This window comes from Eucyclogobius newberryi, unplaced genomic scaffold, assembly GCF_026437365.1.
Source record: "Eucyclogobius newberryi isolate DKJ021-1_F unplaced genomic scaffold, fEucNew1.0.hap1 SCAF_15, whole genome shotgun sequence".
Lineage (NCBI taxonomy): Eukaryota > Metazoa > Chordata > Actinopteri > Gobiiformes > Gobiidae > Eucyclogobius > Eucyclogobius newberryi.
In genome coordinates this window covers 30,839,727-30,855,456 of record NW_027315779.1, presented here as the reverse complement: position 1 = coordinate 30,855,456, position 15,730 = coordinate 30,839,727, and the positions used below count along the sequence as shown (strand labels likewise).

Here is a 15,730-nt window from a genome sequence, read left to right as displayed (position 1 = left end):
GAGACTAAATACCATTCCTCTTCACTAGAAATAAAGTCTACAGATTCAACAATGTTTATAATGTGTCCTGTTTCCTTAATGGTAGAGGGCAAACCTTCAGCTATAGGTCTAATAATACAATTTATAAAGATAGACAGATTGGATGTAAGCCCTCAATATCCCTTGTAAATTTCTCATAAATCACGTTATCTGACTACTGTCTGTCACATTCTTTTATGTACCGGTAGTCAGATTTGCTCATCACTACAATAGCTCCACTTTTATCAGCTTGTGTTATGGCTATAGTTTTGTCCTTTTTCAAATCACCTAAAGCAGATTGTTCTTCTTTAGTAACATTTGTAAGGTTTGATAAAAAAAAAAAAAATTAGGATACTGTCAACATCATTTTCAACAAGAAAATCTGCAATGGCTGAAGCCATTGCTGGAGTCAGTCACTCATTCACTAATTCACTCACTCACTCACAGTTTTGGCTGACTTTTGACTTATACTTATATACTTATACTCCGGAGCGACTTGTGTGATATTTTTTGTTATTTTCACACTTGCAACCTTATTTAATACTCCAGGGCAACTTATATATGTTTTTTTCTTCTCGATTATGCTTTTTTTTTTGCTGTTGCGACTTATACTCCGATGCGACTTATAGTCTGGAAAATACGGTAATATAATACCCCTGGCTGTAAGCAGAAGACGTTTGTTACAAACGGCTCCCACGCTGGACAATACCGAGGAAGAGGAGCTCATTCTCCAACAGGCTTCATTCATTCATACAGCTGCGCTCACAGTGAATGGTACAGCGTGTCATAAAAAAAAGAGAAGACAAGCCTGCACAGTCACTCAGTCTACAACGTTTCGATCCAAATGGATTTGTGTTCCACCCCTTTATATAACTCACGCCCACTGATTGGTTGGCCAATCCACGCCTCAACAAGCCTCCTCAGGTTTCGTTTTGTTCACTTACAATATTGAAAGAAATGTGGAGAAAACCGAGAAGCATCTAACTTTACTTACAAATGCAAAAATTCTACACATCCAATGGTTATGTGGGCAAAACATCTAGAGCAAGACTCAAATTGCAGAACACCGGAGCAACAGCAGAAATCCTGTAGTGGCCCATTTTAAAGAGGCACAGTATCTGATTTCCCTGAAAATAAATTGGGATAGAACTGGTTAAACTCCCAAGAAGATGAGGAGACATTAATAGGCTGGTGTTACAAAGAGAACGTTTTTTTTTTCCTTTACTCAGTGTGTAATTGCGTGTTAAACTCCAACTGCCTCTTGGATTGGCCAACCTATCAGTAGGCGTAAGTTATATAAGGGGGTGGCAGACAACTCACTGACTGATCGAAACGCTGTTGATTGAATGCCGGTTTGGAGTAAGCGTACAGGCTTGTCTTCACATTAGTAGCGTTCCCACTTGACCAGTTTAGTCCAGACAAAACTGATCCGGCCATCTTTAGACTGGATCAATTGACTGTGCGTTCCCACTCAGGAGCGAGACTGGGGCCGATTCGGCAATTACACTCCACCACCTAACGGACACTCATGTTACCAGCCTGGCTGGCTGGCTGGCACTTTAAGAGAGAGGGGGGCATTGCGGGTAGCCCGGAAGTGTGTTTTTCTTTTGGTTGAGCTTTCGAGGCACCCGTTTGTCTGCCGCCACCGGCCATGGTCCATATGCTCTCTGCATTCTGGTTCATGTAACGAAATAAAATTGTGTTGCAAACCAGTCATATAACTGCAAACTGATCCGGGGCAGCCCCGGACTAAAACGCAAGAGGGAATGCAGCTTTTTTTACACGTTTTTTGCAATAGCCTGTAGCCTGCTTTGGTCCCGCTTTGGTCCTGTTTAGACCTGGTTTAGACCTGCTTCAGTCCTGTTTTAGTCCTGTTTTAGTCCTGCTTTAGACCTGCTTTATAGTTTATCCATGTTTTTTCTGGTGGATATGGTTTGTTTGGTCTTGGTTTAAATGTTTTAATATCAAACATGTACATGTAAATATGTAAATATTGTATGGATGTGTGTGAGATACAGTTTTGGAATGTGACGGGTTTTCCTAAATGAATGACTGAAGTGTCTGTATTAATATACTTGAAATGTGTAGCGTACATTTATTGTATTTTAATGGCATGAATGCCATTTTTGACAAACCTGTCCAGGAACTGCAGGTGAAATGTAGCAACCTGGCACAAGCATATTTCCTGTAGATCAATGTTTTATGTTTTATGTTCCTGATAAATAAACAAATAATAAACTAAACTATTGCTTGGAGATTATGACTGAAATTATTTTAGTGCAATTAGTCCATTTTTTTTTTTTTTTTTTTTTATATTACGTTTTAGATTTAGATTTATCTTTTAATTATGCCAAATTCCTTGACTATAGTAAATAATAGATTATAAAAATATATCCATCCATCCATTTTCGACTGCTTTATCCGGGGCCGGGTTGCGGGGGCAGCAGTCTAATCAGGGACTCCCAGACTTCCCCTCTCCCCAGACACTTCCTCTAACTCCTCCGGGGGGATCCCGAGGTGTTCCCAGGCCAGCCGAGAGACATAGTCTCTCCAGCGTGTCCTGGGTCTTCCCCGGTGGGTCTTCCCCGGGGCCTCTTCCCGGTGGGACATGCCTGGAACACCTCCCCAGGGAGGCGCCAAGGAGGCATCCGGAACAGATGCCCGGAACAGATGCCCGAGCCAGCTGCCCGAGCCACCTCAGCTGGCTCCTCTCGACGTGGAGGAGCAGTGGCTCTACTTCGAGCTCCCCCCGTGTGGCCGAGCTCCTCATCTTATCTCTAATAAAAAAAAAAAAAAATATATATATATATAAACAAAAATTTTTTTGCATTCCCAGTATTCATGATGTACCTTCCTGTCGGGACATACACAAACCTGAGAAGTTTAACACTAGCTTTTTATTGTGGATTTCACTGTTTTTTGAGCAGCATGAGACCGTTATCATCAGAAAATAAGTTTTTCCTGGATCCATGATACAAATTGGACATTGTATCATAAGAGCAAATCTGGAATCTGCATATATGGTTATTCTGGTTATGTTTTTTATTATTTTCATTTTGATTCACAAGAAAAATGACAATGAAACTATTTGATTTTAATGTGATCTCAAATACAACTGGAGCATGGTTTCTTTATTTAATCTTTAGATGAAATGACTGGTTTCTCCGCACTGAGTGACAACCATCGTCGAAGTCTCAATCCTCAAAGGCCTGGCACCGGGACTGGGTGGTTCATCTCTGCATTAGGGATGCGTACCGGTACGCAGGACCGGATCCAGACTTGTAAAAACGTTTTGGTTTAGGTCCAAAAATAACTTAACCCCGGTGATTCGGTTCTGGAGTCATAAAAAATCTAGCACTCACACTACCATCGTTCTAGGATCTAGACCATCTTACCTTCCATGGATCGCAAAATTCGCGCTGGAAAAGACGTAAACACTGACATTGCGGTCAATGGCGCACCCGGACCCATTAGCGATGTTCGCGTCTTCCCCGCGGCATAAGTTGAAGCCGGCGAAATTAGTTTAAAGACGCGAGAGACCGAACATTGAAGCGGCAGCCGGTAAGATCGCTGGCTTTATTTGAACAGTTTTAAGCCGCCGCGTGCGTCGCCGCTTGTGCCGGTCCGTGTGTTAGTTTAAGACCGCTTGTTAAACGAGTGGGTTGTGCTTTGGTTTGGGTGTAAATATTGTAACTTCTCGCTCAGGTTAGTAATGCATGTTGGTTTGGTGCTCACAAGTTGTCATTTTATTTCTTGAACAGAGTTGGTGCACGCAACATTTAACCAGATAATGCTTAACATTAGGGTCGCTACAATATGAATGAAATAACTGTATTATGTTGTGGTGTGATTTAGTTAGCATTTATTTCAGTGGGTTAATGTGCAATATACATATTAATACATCTAAGTAAATACTAAGTCAAAGTATTGAATTGACAAAAAAAAAAATTGAAGTCAAAGTAATATTGTTTAATTGCTGGATTCATTCATTGGAGCTTATATTTTGTAATAGTATTTTGTATTCTACAGTTGTTAAATATGGGCTGGTGTTTAATGCTGCTAATATGATGTATTGTGTGTTGTGTAAAATATTTTTATATTCTATTTTTGATACTGCTAAGTTGATTGATGCCAATGGATCTGCAAAATTGAAGAGTGGAAATGTATCTAAAGGCATTAAACTAAATTTTAAAAAAGGAAAATCAAACCGTTTTATTGTAATTCATCAAAGAAAAAACTAAAATGTTTCCATTGAATGAATCGTACATGAATGAATGTTCTTTCTTGCTGTTTCACTTCTGTTTCGCATCTCCTCTGCTCAGTTCTCTCCTTTTTCTGGATATGAGGCCATGACTGCAAACATCTCCCACACAGGTGCTGCTTTTGAATGCCAAGGTCATCAGTCATTGATAACACTATCACCATATATGTACATGCACCATCCCACTCCAAGTACAGCCTCTTTACACTAGCGTTAACAACGCGAAGGTAACAGGAGCCTGACTTAGAACCGCCCCATGGTCAAGGCGCTTGTTTGTGCTAAGATTTGGGGCAAAATACAGTCCTATGTCTATTTGCAAGCAAACTCTTCTTATCCTTCAAAGGTAATCTGACAAAGCACGTAAATAGCTTACAAGACATGCCACAGCGCCATCATGTGATGCTTTTGAGGAAGGCTTGAGGAAGTAGTTAAAACATGTAAAACAGGTAAACAAAGGACATGTGTACCCAGTGTAGAAAAGTACATGTGCATTTTTTATTTAATGATCAAACTTCAAAGCTTGAAGAGGGCGGGTCCACAACTTTTAACTCCTGGAACAACAGACAACAGGCTTGCTCTGCTTACCTGGTTCCTGCCACAGCTCCATCATTCTTTCCTAAAGGCTCATCCAGCTCCACTCCACACCAATCTCCTTTGGCAAAGTCCGTCTCGCCCATATATCTGATTACTCCCATTTTAGAACCTCCTACCTGAGACAAACAGAAACAAAAGTCTGTATATATACAATACAAAATACAATACCGAGAGGATAATTTATTGTATATACAAGATTTACCAGAAAAAAAGTTGGAGATCAATATTGTTTTTGCTATTAAATTAAATTTTTGTTTAATTTTTGTTTTTTAGTAAAACATACTTTATAGTAGGTAATGGAGAATTTAAAAGGTTAAATCTTAATTGTATTGTAGTATGTGTTTGTAAAACTGTGATTCCTGTGAACAGGTGATAAGTACATCAGATAAAAAACAAACAGCAGGTGAGCATAGAGTGGACATAGAAATATTAGGTACGCTGATTCCCTCAGCTTTGTATAGTAAAAATGAATGTAGACCTGGTTATATATTTTTCAGATATAAAAGTATATAAAAACAAATACGATACAATGAAACAAAACAAGACCAAAGAGAAAACAAGAGATATCCAATGAAAAAAAAAAAGAAATTAAGGAACATAAAAAACAAAATAAATAGTCAAATCAAGTCCGAATGTAATTCTTTCCATTTTGCTAATATCTATTATGTCAGCCCTGCCCTTGATTGTCGGTGCAATTTTTGTCATCCATTCTATTTGTGAGGGCTTTTTTCGCTGCCGCTAGGAGAATACTCTAGAGATGAGTGTGCCCATAGTAGGAGTTTAAGGCCAAGTACATAGTTCTGAATTCAATCAAGATGGTTATGTTAAAACATTCTAGTGGGCTTTATTGCCCTCAGTCCAATATATCTGGGAAACAGGACTGTCCCAAAAAACATAGTAATGTTGAGCCTACTGGCAATTTCTTTGTGAATAATGTGCATTTTGACATGGTTAATGAAAAAATGTAACACAATTTCCCCAACAGAATTCTTTCCAAATATGGGATTTTGTAAATAGTATCCCATTCTCCGTGTGTAAAAAAATAAAAAATTATGTATAAACATAATATTCATATATTATTATTATTATTATTATTATATAATTGTATTATGTTCGCCTTGAAAGGTCTATAATGTTATAAGTCTTAATAAATATTTCAGTCAGAGGATTACAGTGGTTGTTTCTTGTTTAATTTCTTGGTTATAATAAATCCTTAATTGTAAATATCGATAAAAGTTCTGTTCCCCTAAGTCAGGCATGTCCAAACTAGGGCCCGGGGGGCCAAATGCGGCCCTCGGATCAATTTTTGTTGGCCTTCCAGCTTCCTGCTATATTGTCCCAAACAACAAAAACTAGTTATTTTTACTGTGAAATTGGGAAAAATTCAGGCATATTGATAACCAACCTAATATTTCCCTGTTACCACCCACCTATTTTTGCCCTATGCACAATGGTTGGACATACCCAAATGGCATTGCATATTAAAAGAGGATATTACAGCCCACATGCAAGTGTTTATCATCATTAGAATTCTAAGGCCTTCTAGTTTCTGCAGATGTGCACATGAACACTGTCAGGGCTTCAGAACTCACACTACAGAAGCCCAAACATAAACAAAACATCCTTTTTTTAGTCTCACCTGAATATTGTCAATTTGTAATGGTCCTGAGCATGACATACTTCATTGTGTGCTTATGCTGTTCACTGTACATGATGTTTATCTTGTTGACAACAACTGTGTAAAGTTTCAGATCTCTGGGAACAGGCATTTTGGTGATTTTGACCTTTATGTATCAAAAAGTATATTCGGAACAAGTGATCCAAATTTGTGCCTAACTGTTTTATTACAATTTTAGCTCCTCTATGATCATAAAACATACATTTTGATGTTTTGTAGGCCACTAATACCCATTATAACTGCTAAAAACAATGTATGTGAAAATGTGTAAATATGAGTTCACCCATCAATTTCCCATATAAAAGGTGAAAAATATATATATATATATATATATATATATATATATATATATATATATATATATATATATATATATATATATATATATATATATATATATATATATATATATATATATATATATAATATTTTTATTAAATTGTATTAAAAAAATATTTTTGTATTGATATAACAATACATATAACAACATGCACGTCCAAAAGGCTAATAAAATCAGAAAACGTGAAGCGTAAAATCTAGTCCCCTCCTCTCCTCCTCTTTACAGCACGAGAACAGGGACTATTCTGTGTGAATAAGTTCTAAGTCCCGCCCCCCATTTGAAATCTATTTTTATTGGCTAGAATAACATGTCAATCAAAGTCGGCTATGTCGCTAGCATGCAGCGCTATCTTGATGTCAACAACAAACCATGTGCGTCGAAAGCGGCACATTTTTTTCCTTCCGGAGGCTCTAGAAAACAAAACCGTCGACAGAAAAAAATGGTGGATGGTCTCATTCTGTAGGTAACAGTCTGAAGAAAAGATCGATACCAAACAACATCTTATAAGTCAAATAGGTCATTTGTTATGGACGGAGAAATGCGCCGGACGAGCTTTAATCGTGACCATTGTCAACGAAGAAAACTTTGTTTACTTGACAATATCTCAAAATCGGATAACTTCAGGAAAAATACAAGTGGATATTGTTGTTCAATGGTTCCTTACGGACAGACTGAGTACAAGGATGTACAGAATTAAAGCCGTTTCGTCCATCATAAACAGCTAACAGGTAGGACATACGTTTGTAAAAGTTGAGACTTTCTCACAAACTATGGGTAATTGCTTCTTGGGGCATATTATTCAATGTAAATCAATGAGATATTTGTTTTGTTGAGAAAATAACCTTTAAAATTACGTATGGCTTGCTGGTATTGACCACGGAAATAAAAGTGATGATGTAAGAGAATATTTGAGATATGAAAAATGCGTGCCGGCGCGCAGGAGGCCGACACAATCTCAGCCTCCAAGACCAGGCTTAAAATGTTCCACTTTGAAATAGCTTATGGTCAGGCCAGTTAGAAGCAAAAAAAAAAACGGAGAGTATGCCCTAGGACAGGGGTGGGCAATTATTTTCCTCCGAGGGCCATATTCGAATCCAGGCAAGTAGCGGAGGGCCGGCCCGCGATCATTGGTGTGAAAAAGAAAATCCCAAAAATTAAATATCACTTTTCTGTCAAATATAGGCTATTGAATCTATTATTTAATTCATTTCATGTCATATTTATCAAGGATACAAGTGCAGACAGATGCCTAAGGGCAAAAAAGGGAAAAAAAAACAAAACTTTTTTACTTGGTCAAGCTTGGCGGGCCGGATCCACCCCTGCCCTAGGAGCAACAGTAATGGGTGTATGGCAGCTTGAGCACTATCCTTTTACTTTTCCTATCAACAATATTTAACATTTTAGTTCACCTGTAATTTGATCATTGCTGTTCACATCTCCCTCTTCCACTCCACTCTTGGAGTTGTATTGTTTCAGACACTGCTGATGCTGACCTGTAGATCCAGATGGTCATCAACTGCCAGGAGGAATGCTCTCTTCTCTAGATGAACTAATCTTCATCTGACATGAAGTCATTTCTGCACCTGGTCTCTCCCCACCTCAAGTCCTACACTTCCTTCCTGCTGGACCCCCAGCAGTTCGCCAACAAGTCTGTAGACGACAGCATCCACCAGGCCCTCCACTTCATCCTGCAGCATCTGGACTCCCTGTGAACCTATGCCCGGATCCTGTTTGTAGACTTCACCGCAGCGTTCAACACCATCCTCCCTGCTCTGCTCCAGGACAAGCTGCCTGACTCCACCTGCAAGTGGATCACTGACTTCCTAATTGCCTGGAGAAGGTGCATGCAGCTGGGAAAGAATATCTTAGACACTCTGACTATAAGTAGAGGCTCTACACAAGTTGGAGGGTTAGGGAGGGTTGATGTAGACGGGGGGATTAGATATGTGCTCTTTGCGGTGGCTCGTAGCCCCCAGTCGTTCGCAGCTTTAATTAGGCCTGTGCCGAAAGAAGAGAATCGTCCCAGAGAGGGACTTCTTAAAATTGTACTCGGGGGCAGGAAAAACGCAAATATGTTACGGCAATGGGTGGCCATTTTAATCATAGTAAAATTTAACTTGGTAAAATTATAACTCATGTCAGGACAAATAAAAAAAAATATTGTGACCCCAACCCTTAATTCCAAACAATTCCAAATGTGTAGCAAGCTCATTAACAAAGTTGCCATTTTTTTAAGCATTAAAACTTGTGTATCTCCGTATGCAATGTCCTATTTTCCAGCACGAATTGAGCTGAACACAAGGATAAACAATATATATAGCTATAATTTACAGAGGCTCCCCTTGAACGTTTGAATTAAGTTTAAAAAAAAAAAACTTTGACTTATAAAACTTTGACACAGACATCTTTCTTGTCATTCTGATCAAAAAAGCCAACATGTGTTTTGGTTTACAGGCATTTTGCATGGAATGACTTGATTTGTCATTAACAGTTGAAATTTGGCACAGTTATTCTCCACATCACACTGAACATAAAAGTCATTGGGGACATAAATATTTCAAAACCATGCTCAAACCGTGTTGTAGAATGAAGTAGAATAAAATTGGCACGGTTTGTGGGGGAGGGGTGATATAGGCAAGACAGGCAGCAGGATTATAGGTGTGCTCTTCACTGCGGCTTTTATCCTGCGTTCACATCTGTGTTCAATTATTATCAGGCCCGAGTGCCACAAGCTGGTGAGAGGCCCATTACTTCGGTAAGGCTGTGTGAAGCACAGCTGTGAAAGTGCAAATGTGCCTGAACGTGACAAGGGACCCACACCATAGGAAAGTGTGTACGCTTTCCGAAAATGTAGTTTATAATATTCTTCGTTTTTGCATTGGAATATTCTTCTTTCTTCTTCTCGGGACTAAATCCCTTATTTTTCACCCTGGGAACATTGACAAAATGTCAGGAAAATTCACACACCTAAAGATTGTGGCTCTCTACATTACGGCCATCTCCGTTTTATTAAATTAAAAAATTTGGCGCATCAGCATCCCCCAATGTACAAAAATGATTGCAAAATACGACATGGCCAAAATTAAAACCTGGCCGTAGAATCATGGAATTTGGATAGTAGATTGAAGCCCAACCAAATGTGACGAGCCGTCTTAAAACCAGGAACAAGTCTCCCCGGAGACATTTTGAGTTATTTGCAGATTCTGAAAGTGTAGATTCAAAGCTATCCAATGATGCCTCACTAATATACATCTGATCATATTTGAATAAGTTGTGGTAATTTGAATGTATACACCTCTGAAATCCTTTTTTGAAGAAAACGGGGCTCAAAGATTCCTCACCTGGCTCACAAGGTAGGACAATTGTGCACATTTGCATCTCATTGAGATAAGCCCTCCCCTCCTCCTTTTTGGTGCGTTCAGAACAACCTTAGATTTAAGAAATGTTTCTTACACAAAGGCGAGCAAAAAAAACATTTGCCAACCCGGTATTAAACTAGCCGACTGAAGAAAAAAAAATCAGCATTTTGTCATAATGACGCCTAATTCTTTTATTTCTCTTACATTTCGCCAACTAACCGACCGTTGTTTTCAAAAGCGCCATGTTGAATAATTTTATAGCGCTGGCCAACTTATCTAAAATTGAGTTGTGTGTCAAATTTCATATAATTTCGCAAAACTAAACATTTAACCTCCATATAAAATCTGTAGGGGGCACTGTGGCGCCAAATTAATTTATTTCACTTCAAGTAGGTTTAGGGCAAAGAGTTTAACAACTGATTCTAATTTGACGCAATTCGGACTTTATCTGCGCAAACGGCAGAAATGTTAAATTTGGGAGATTTCTGAAATTCTAGCTACAGTTTGCGGCTTCGCCGCACAGAGACCGTTACAGGTATCAATGTAATTTGAATAACTTTTGATGTCCCACTCCTCAGTAGCATTTTCACCAAGTTTCAGCTTTTTAGAGTCAACGCCCTGGGAGGAGTTCGTAAAAGTAAGACGTTTGGAAAAACTCCCGAGTCCTGCTTAGCCATTTTTGAACCAATATGGCCGACATTTGGTTGGGTGGACGGCGTTGCCGTAATAATATTTTTTACTTCTCTTGTCACCATCTACCTCTGCGCCAAATTTCATGATTCTACGATCAGATTTTTTTTGGGTCATTTCCTATCTCTCAATGCATTTTTGGTACATTTGGGGGCGCTGACGCGCCAATTTTTTTATTTTAGAAAAGGGAAATAGCCAGAATGTAGAGAGGCACGATTTTTAGAGGTGTGCAAATTTTTGTGACTTTTCGTCAATGTTCACTGGGTGAAAAATAGTGGGGTTGGTCCCGTGAAGAAAGAAAGAAAGAAGAAAGAATAATATTCCGATGCGAAAACAATGTTTCCCATTTTTCAAATATCATAAACTATATCGTCATCCCAATGTAAAGTGCTCGTTTAGTGCGCACTTTTGCACGGGCTTCGCCCGTTTACAACGGTAATGTTCCATTTTTCTACTACTAATTAGTATGCACGGGGCGTGCGTGAGTGAAGGAGTGCATTAGTGAGTGTTTGGAAGTGGGCGAGCGCTTCGCGCTCGATTTCGTGCGCACTACGTGCGCACTTTCGCAGCCGTGCTTCGCACGGCCTTACGAGATTGATAGGCCTCTCGCCAGCTTGTGGCGCTCGGGCCTAATAATATTCCGATGCCAAAACAATGTTTCCCATTTTTCAAATATCATAAACTATACATTTTCAGAAAGCACTCGCGCTTTCCTACCTCATGGTGTGGGTCCCTGGTCACTGATGGGTACTTTCGTTAATTTTGAGTGGGCTCCGCCCATTTTGTGTTTTTGGCCCTCTATACAGTAACAATGTTTAATTTTTGCATTACATGCTAATATGCACGGAACATGCAAGATATGGGGAACGTATTCGTGAGCTACTTAGCGCAAATGAGTGCTTTATATGGGGATGATCATCCCAATGTAAAGTGCTCGTTTAGTGCGCACTTTTGCACGGGCTTCGCCCGTTTGCAACGGTAATGTTCCATTTTCCTACTACTAATTAGTATGCACGGGGCGTGCGTGAGTGAAGGAGTGCGTTAGTAAGTGTTTCGCAGCCGCGCTTCGCACGGCCTTACGAGACTAATAGGCCTCTCGCCAGCTTGTGGCGCTCGGGCCTAATAATAATTATTATATAATAATAATAATCATTGTTATTAGGCCCGAGCCCCAGCAGGGGGAGGGCCTATTGCTCCCGCAACGCTGCCGAAGGCAGCGTTGCAACTGTCTGACCAAACATGCGGGCGCAGCCCGCATGTTTGGTACCCCGTCGCCCCTGGCAAGTACAGTGAACTAGCCCATGCCGAAGGCATGGATCATGCATACTTACTCCTGCTATGACAGAAATAGTCAACAATTAGTGAATGGGCGTAGCCCATTCACTAATTGTTGACAACAGCAGCGCGAAGCGCTGCATTCCTCCAAAAACCCTCCTGGCATCGTCCCGTATGCGAGAATCCATGCCGCAGGCATGGGCCATGCTTGTATCTGCTCAAATCAATGGAAGTCTATGGGGAGTGGGCGGGGCATCCCGACGGAATAGGGAGTGACGAGCGCGTAAGCGCTCGTAATGATGATTCCACCCCATGGCGGCATCGGGAAGGCTTAGAGCTTTCAAACGATGTATCATTTGTTGTTATAGTAAAAACGGCTATATTGTTTTTGCTAAAAATATTATTATTATTATTTTTCTTGTTCTTCTTCAGCGCTTTGATCTCTAATTTGACCCCCTGAACATGCTCAAAAACTCACCAAACTTTGCCCAAAATTCAGAATCGGCGAAAAATTTTATTTTTTCTGGGCCATTTTTTTTTCCGTTAAAAAATGGCGCGACAGCGCCACCGACAAAAGTCAAAATACATTGCGCCTATGGGAGACGCCCCGAGGTCAACTTTGGCGTAAAGCTACGAAATTCGGGACACGCATTCCTCTCGTGAGGATAAACAAAAAAAATCATTGTGGCCACGCCCCCAAACTTACCCTATGGCCGCCATCTTCCTTTGAAAATGAAAACAAGCTGAGTTAGCCATTTTGTTTACGTCAAACTTTGACGAACTCCTCCTAGGGCGTTTTGCCCACCGACTTCAAAATCGGCGTACGTCCTCTGGACAAGTGGGGCATCTAAAGTTATTCAATTTTTTGAGATACCTTTTACGGTCTGTGTGCGGCGCAGCCGCAAAGTTGGACAACTTATTTTGGAATATTGCAGGTCTAAAAATTGCTCCCATTTGATCAAAACCAGTCCGATTAGGACCAAATTTGAATCAGTTGTTAAACTTTCTAGTTTGGACCAGTTTAGGCTGACAAAATTGAAATGGCAGTGATAGCGCCCCCTACAGAGTGACCTTTAAATTAACATTGAAGGTCAAAAATTAGTTTTACCAAAATTGTCTAAACTTTACCCAAAATTCTATTTTGCCGTCCCGATCACAAAAGCCAATCACAAAAATGCCTAAATTTTTACGCCGTAGTCGTAGCGATGACAGAAACCTCCCATGTTATCCCTATGGGAAAACCACAAAATCTCTCAAATTACCACATTTTTATGTTTTACACTTTAACAAAGTCCTCCAAGTGCGTTTTGCCCACCAACCTCAAAATCGGTGTACGTCCTCTAGACAAGTGGTGTATCTAAAGTTATCCAAATTTTAAGGATAACTTTTACGGTCTTTGTGCGACGGAGCCGCAAACGTTTCCCAGAATTCTGACTATTTGGCCTTCAGAGTGGCCTATAAACAATAGAGTTTTTCCAAATGACATGACATTTTGAACAAAATTCTAATTTGCCATCCTGATCATAAAAGTATGAGAGCCAAAGTCATATTTTGTACGGCGTAACCGTAGCGATGACAGAAACATCCCATGTTATCCTTATGGGAAAATCGTAGAATCGCTCAAATCACCACATTTTTACGCTTCACACTTTAACAAACTCCTCCTAGGGCGATTGTCCGATCAAGTTCATATTTGGAGAATATCATCTACACAAGCGGGGCATCAAAACTTACCCATATTTTGATTCTAAGTGCTACGGTCTCTGTGTGGCGGACCCGCAAATATATGTCAGAAATGGGAAAACAGCGAAATCTCTAAAATCACCACATTTTTACGCTTCACACTTTAACGAACTCCTCCTAGGCCGATTGCCCGATCAAGCTCATATTTGGGGAAAATCATCTAAACAAACGGGGCATCAAAAGTTATCCATATTTTGATTTTAAGTGGTACGGTCTCTGTGCCGTGGAGCTGCAAATATACTGTCACAAATGGGAAAAACGCCAAATCCTTGAAATGTTCACATTTACGCTTCACACTTTAACAAACTCCTCCGTGGGCAATAGCTCGATCAAGCTTTACTTTGGGAAAAATCATCTACACAAGCGGCATCAAAAGTTATCCATATTTTTATTCCAAGTGCTACGGTCTCTGTGCGGCGGCGCAGCAAATTTGACTGACACTTGTGTTCATTTGCACTGGATTGGCCATGTCCAATGTGTCGCCGTCTGTCAAGTTCTTTTTTTATTCAACACACAATAAGGGCGCCATCTTTATCAAGTCAAAAGCGCAGAGTCGGAAGGCCGGCGGCCCGCGAGGGCCGTTGGATGCCGCTTGCGGCTTTAATTATTGTTGTTATTGTTATCATTGTTATTATTAGGCCCGAGCACCACAAGCTGGCGAGAGGCCTATTAGTCTCGTAAGGCCGTGCGAAGCACGGCTGCGAAAGTGCGCACGTAGTGCGCACGAAATCGAGCGCGAAGCGCTCGCCCACTTCCAAACACTCACTAACGCACTCCTCCACTCATGCACGCCCCGTGCATACTAATTAGTAGTAGGAAAATGGAACATTACCGTTGTAAACGGGCGAAGCCCGTGCAAAGGTGCGCACTAAACAAGCACTTTACATTGGGATGACGACCGCGAAGCACTCATTTGCGCTAAGTAGCTCACGAATACGTTCCACATCTCTTGCATGTTCCGTGCATATAAGCATGTAATGCAAAAATTTAACATTATTACTGTATAGAGGGCCAAAAACACAAAGTGGGCGGAGCCCACTCAAAATTAACGAAAGTACCCGTCAGTGACCAGGGACCCACACCATGAGGTAGGAAAGCGCGAGCGCTTTCCGAAAATGTATAGTTTATGATTTTTGAAAAATGGGAAACATTGTTTTCGCATCGGAATATTCTTCTTCTTCTTGGGACCAACCCCCCTATTTTTCACCCAGTGAACATTGACGAAAAGTCACAAAAATTTGCACACCTCTAAAAATCGTGCCTCTCTATATTCTGGGGATTTCCCTTTTCTAAAATAAAAAAGATTGGCGCGTCAGCGCCCCCAAAGTACCAAAAATGCATTGAGAGATAGGAAATGACCCAAAAAAGATCTGATCGTAGAATCATGAAATTTGGCGCAGAGATAGATGGTGACAAGAGAAGTAAAAAATAGTATTACGGCAACACCGTCCGCCCAACTAAATGTCGGCCATATTGGTTCAAAAATGGCTAAGCATGACTCGGGAGTTTTTCCAAATGTCGTACTTTTACGAACTCCTCTCAGGGCGTTGGCTCTAAAAAGCTGAAATTTTGTGAAAATGGTACTGAGGAGTGGGACATCAAAAGTTATTCAAATTACATTGATACCTGTCACAGTCTCTGAGCGGCGAAGCCGCAAACTTTAGCTAGAATTTCAGAAATCTCCCAAATTCAACATTTCTGCCGTTTGCCCAGATAAAGTCCGAATTGCGTCAAATTAGAATCAGTTGTTAAACTCTTTGCCCTAAACCTAC

The 15,730-nt window shown here is 40.4% G+C and overlaps 1 protein-coding gene across 5 annotated transcripts in view; it reads right to left on the bottom strand.

Moving 5' to 3' along the window:
* Positions 1 to 15,730, bottom strand: part of clip2 (CAP-GLY domain containing linker protein 2) — an 85,780-nt gene that overhangs the window by 63,735 nt on the left and 6,315 nt on the right. For all 5 annotated transcript variants that reach the window (XM_072446965.1, XM_072446964.1, XM_072446967.1 and 2 more), the window contains exon 4: positions 4,865 to 4,989. In XM_072446965.1, the coding sequence (XP_072303066.1) occupies positions 4,865 to 4,989 (125 nt within the window). The remainder of the gene's footprint in view (positions 1 to 4,864; positions 4,990 to 15,730) is intronic.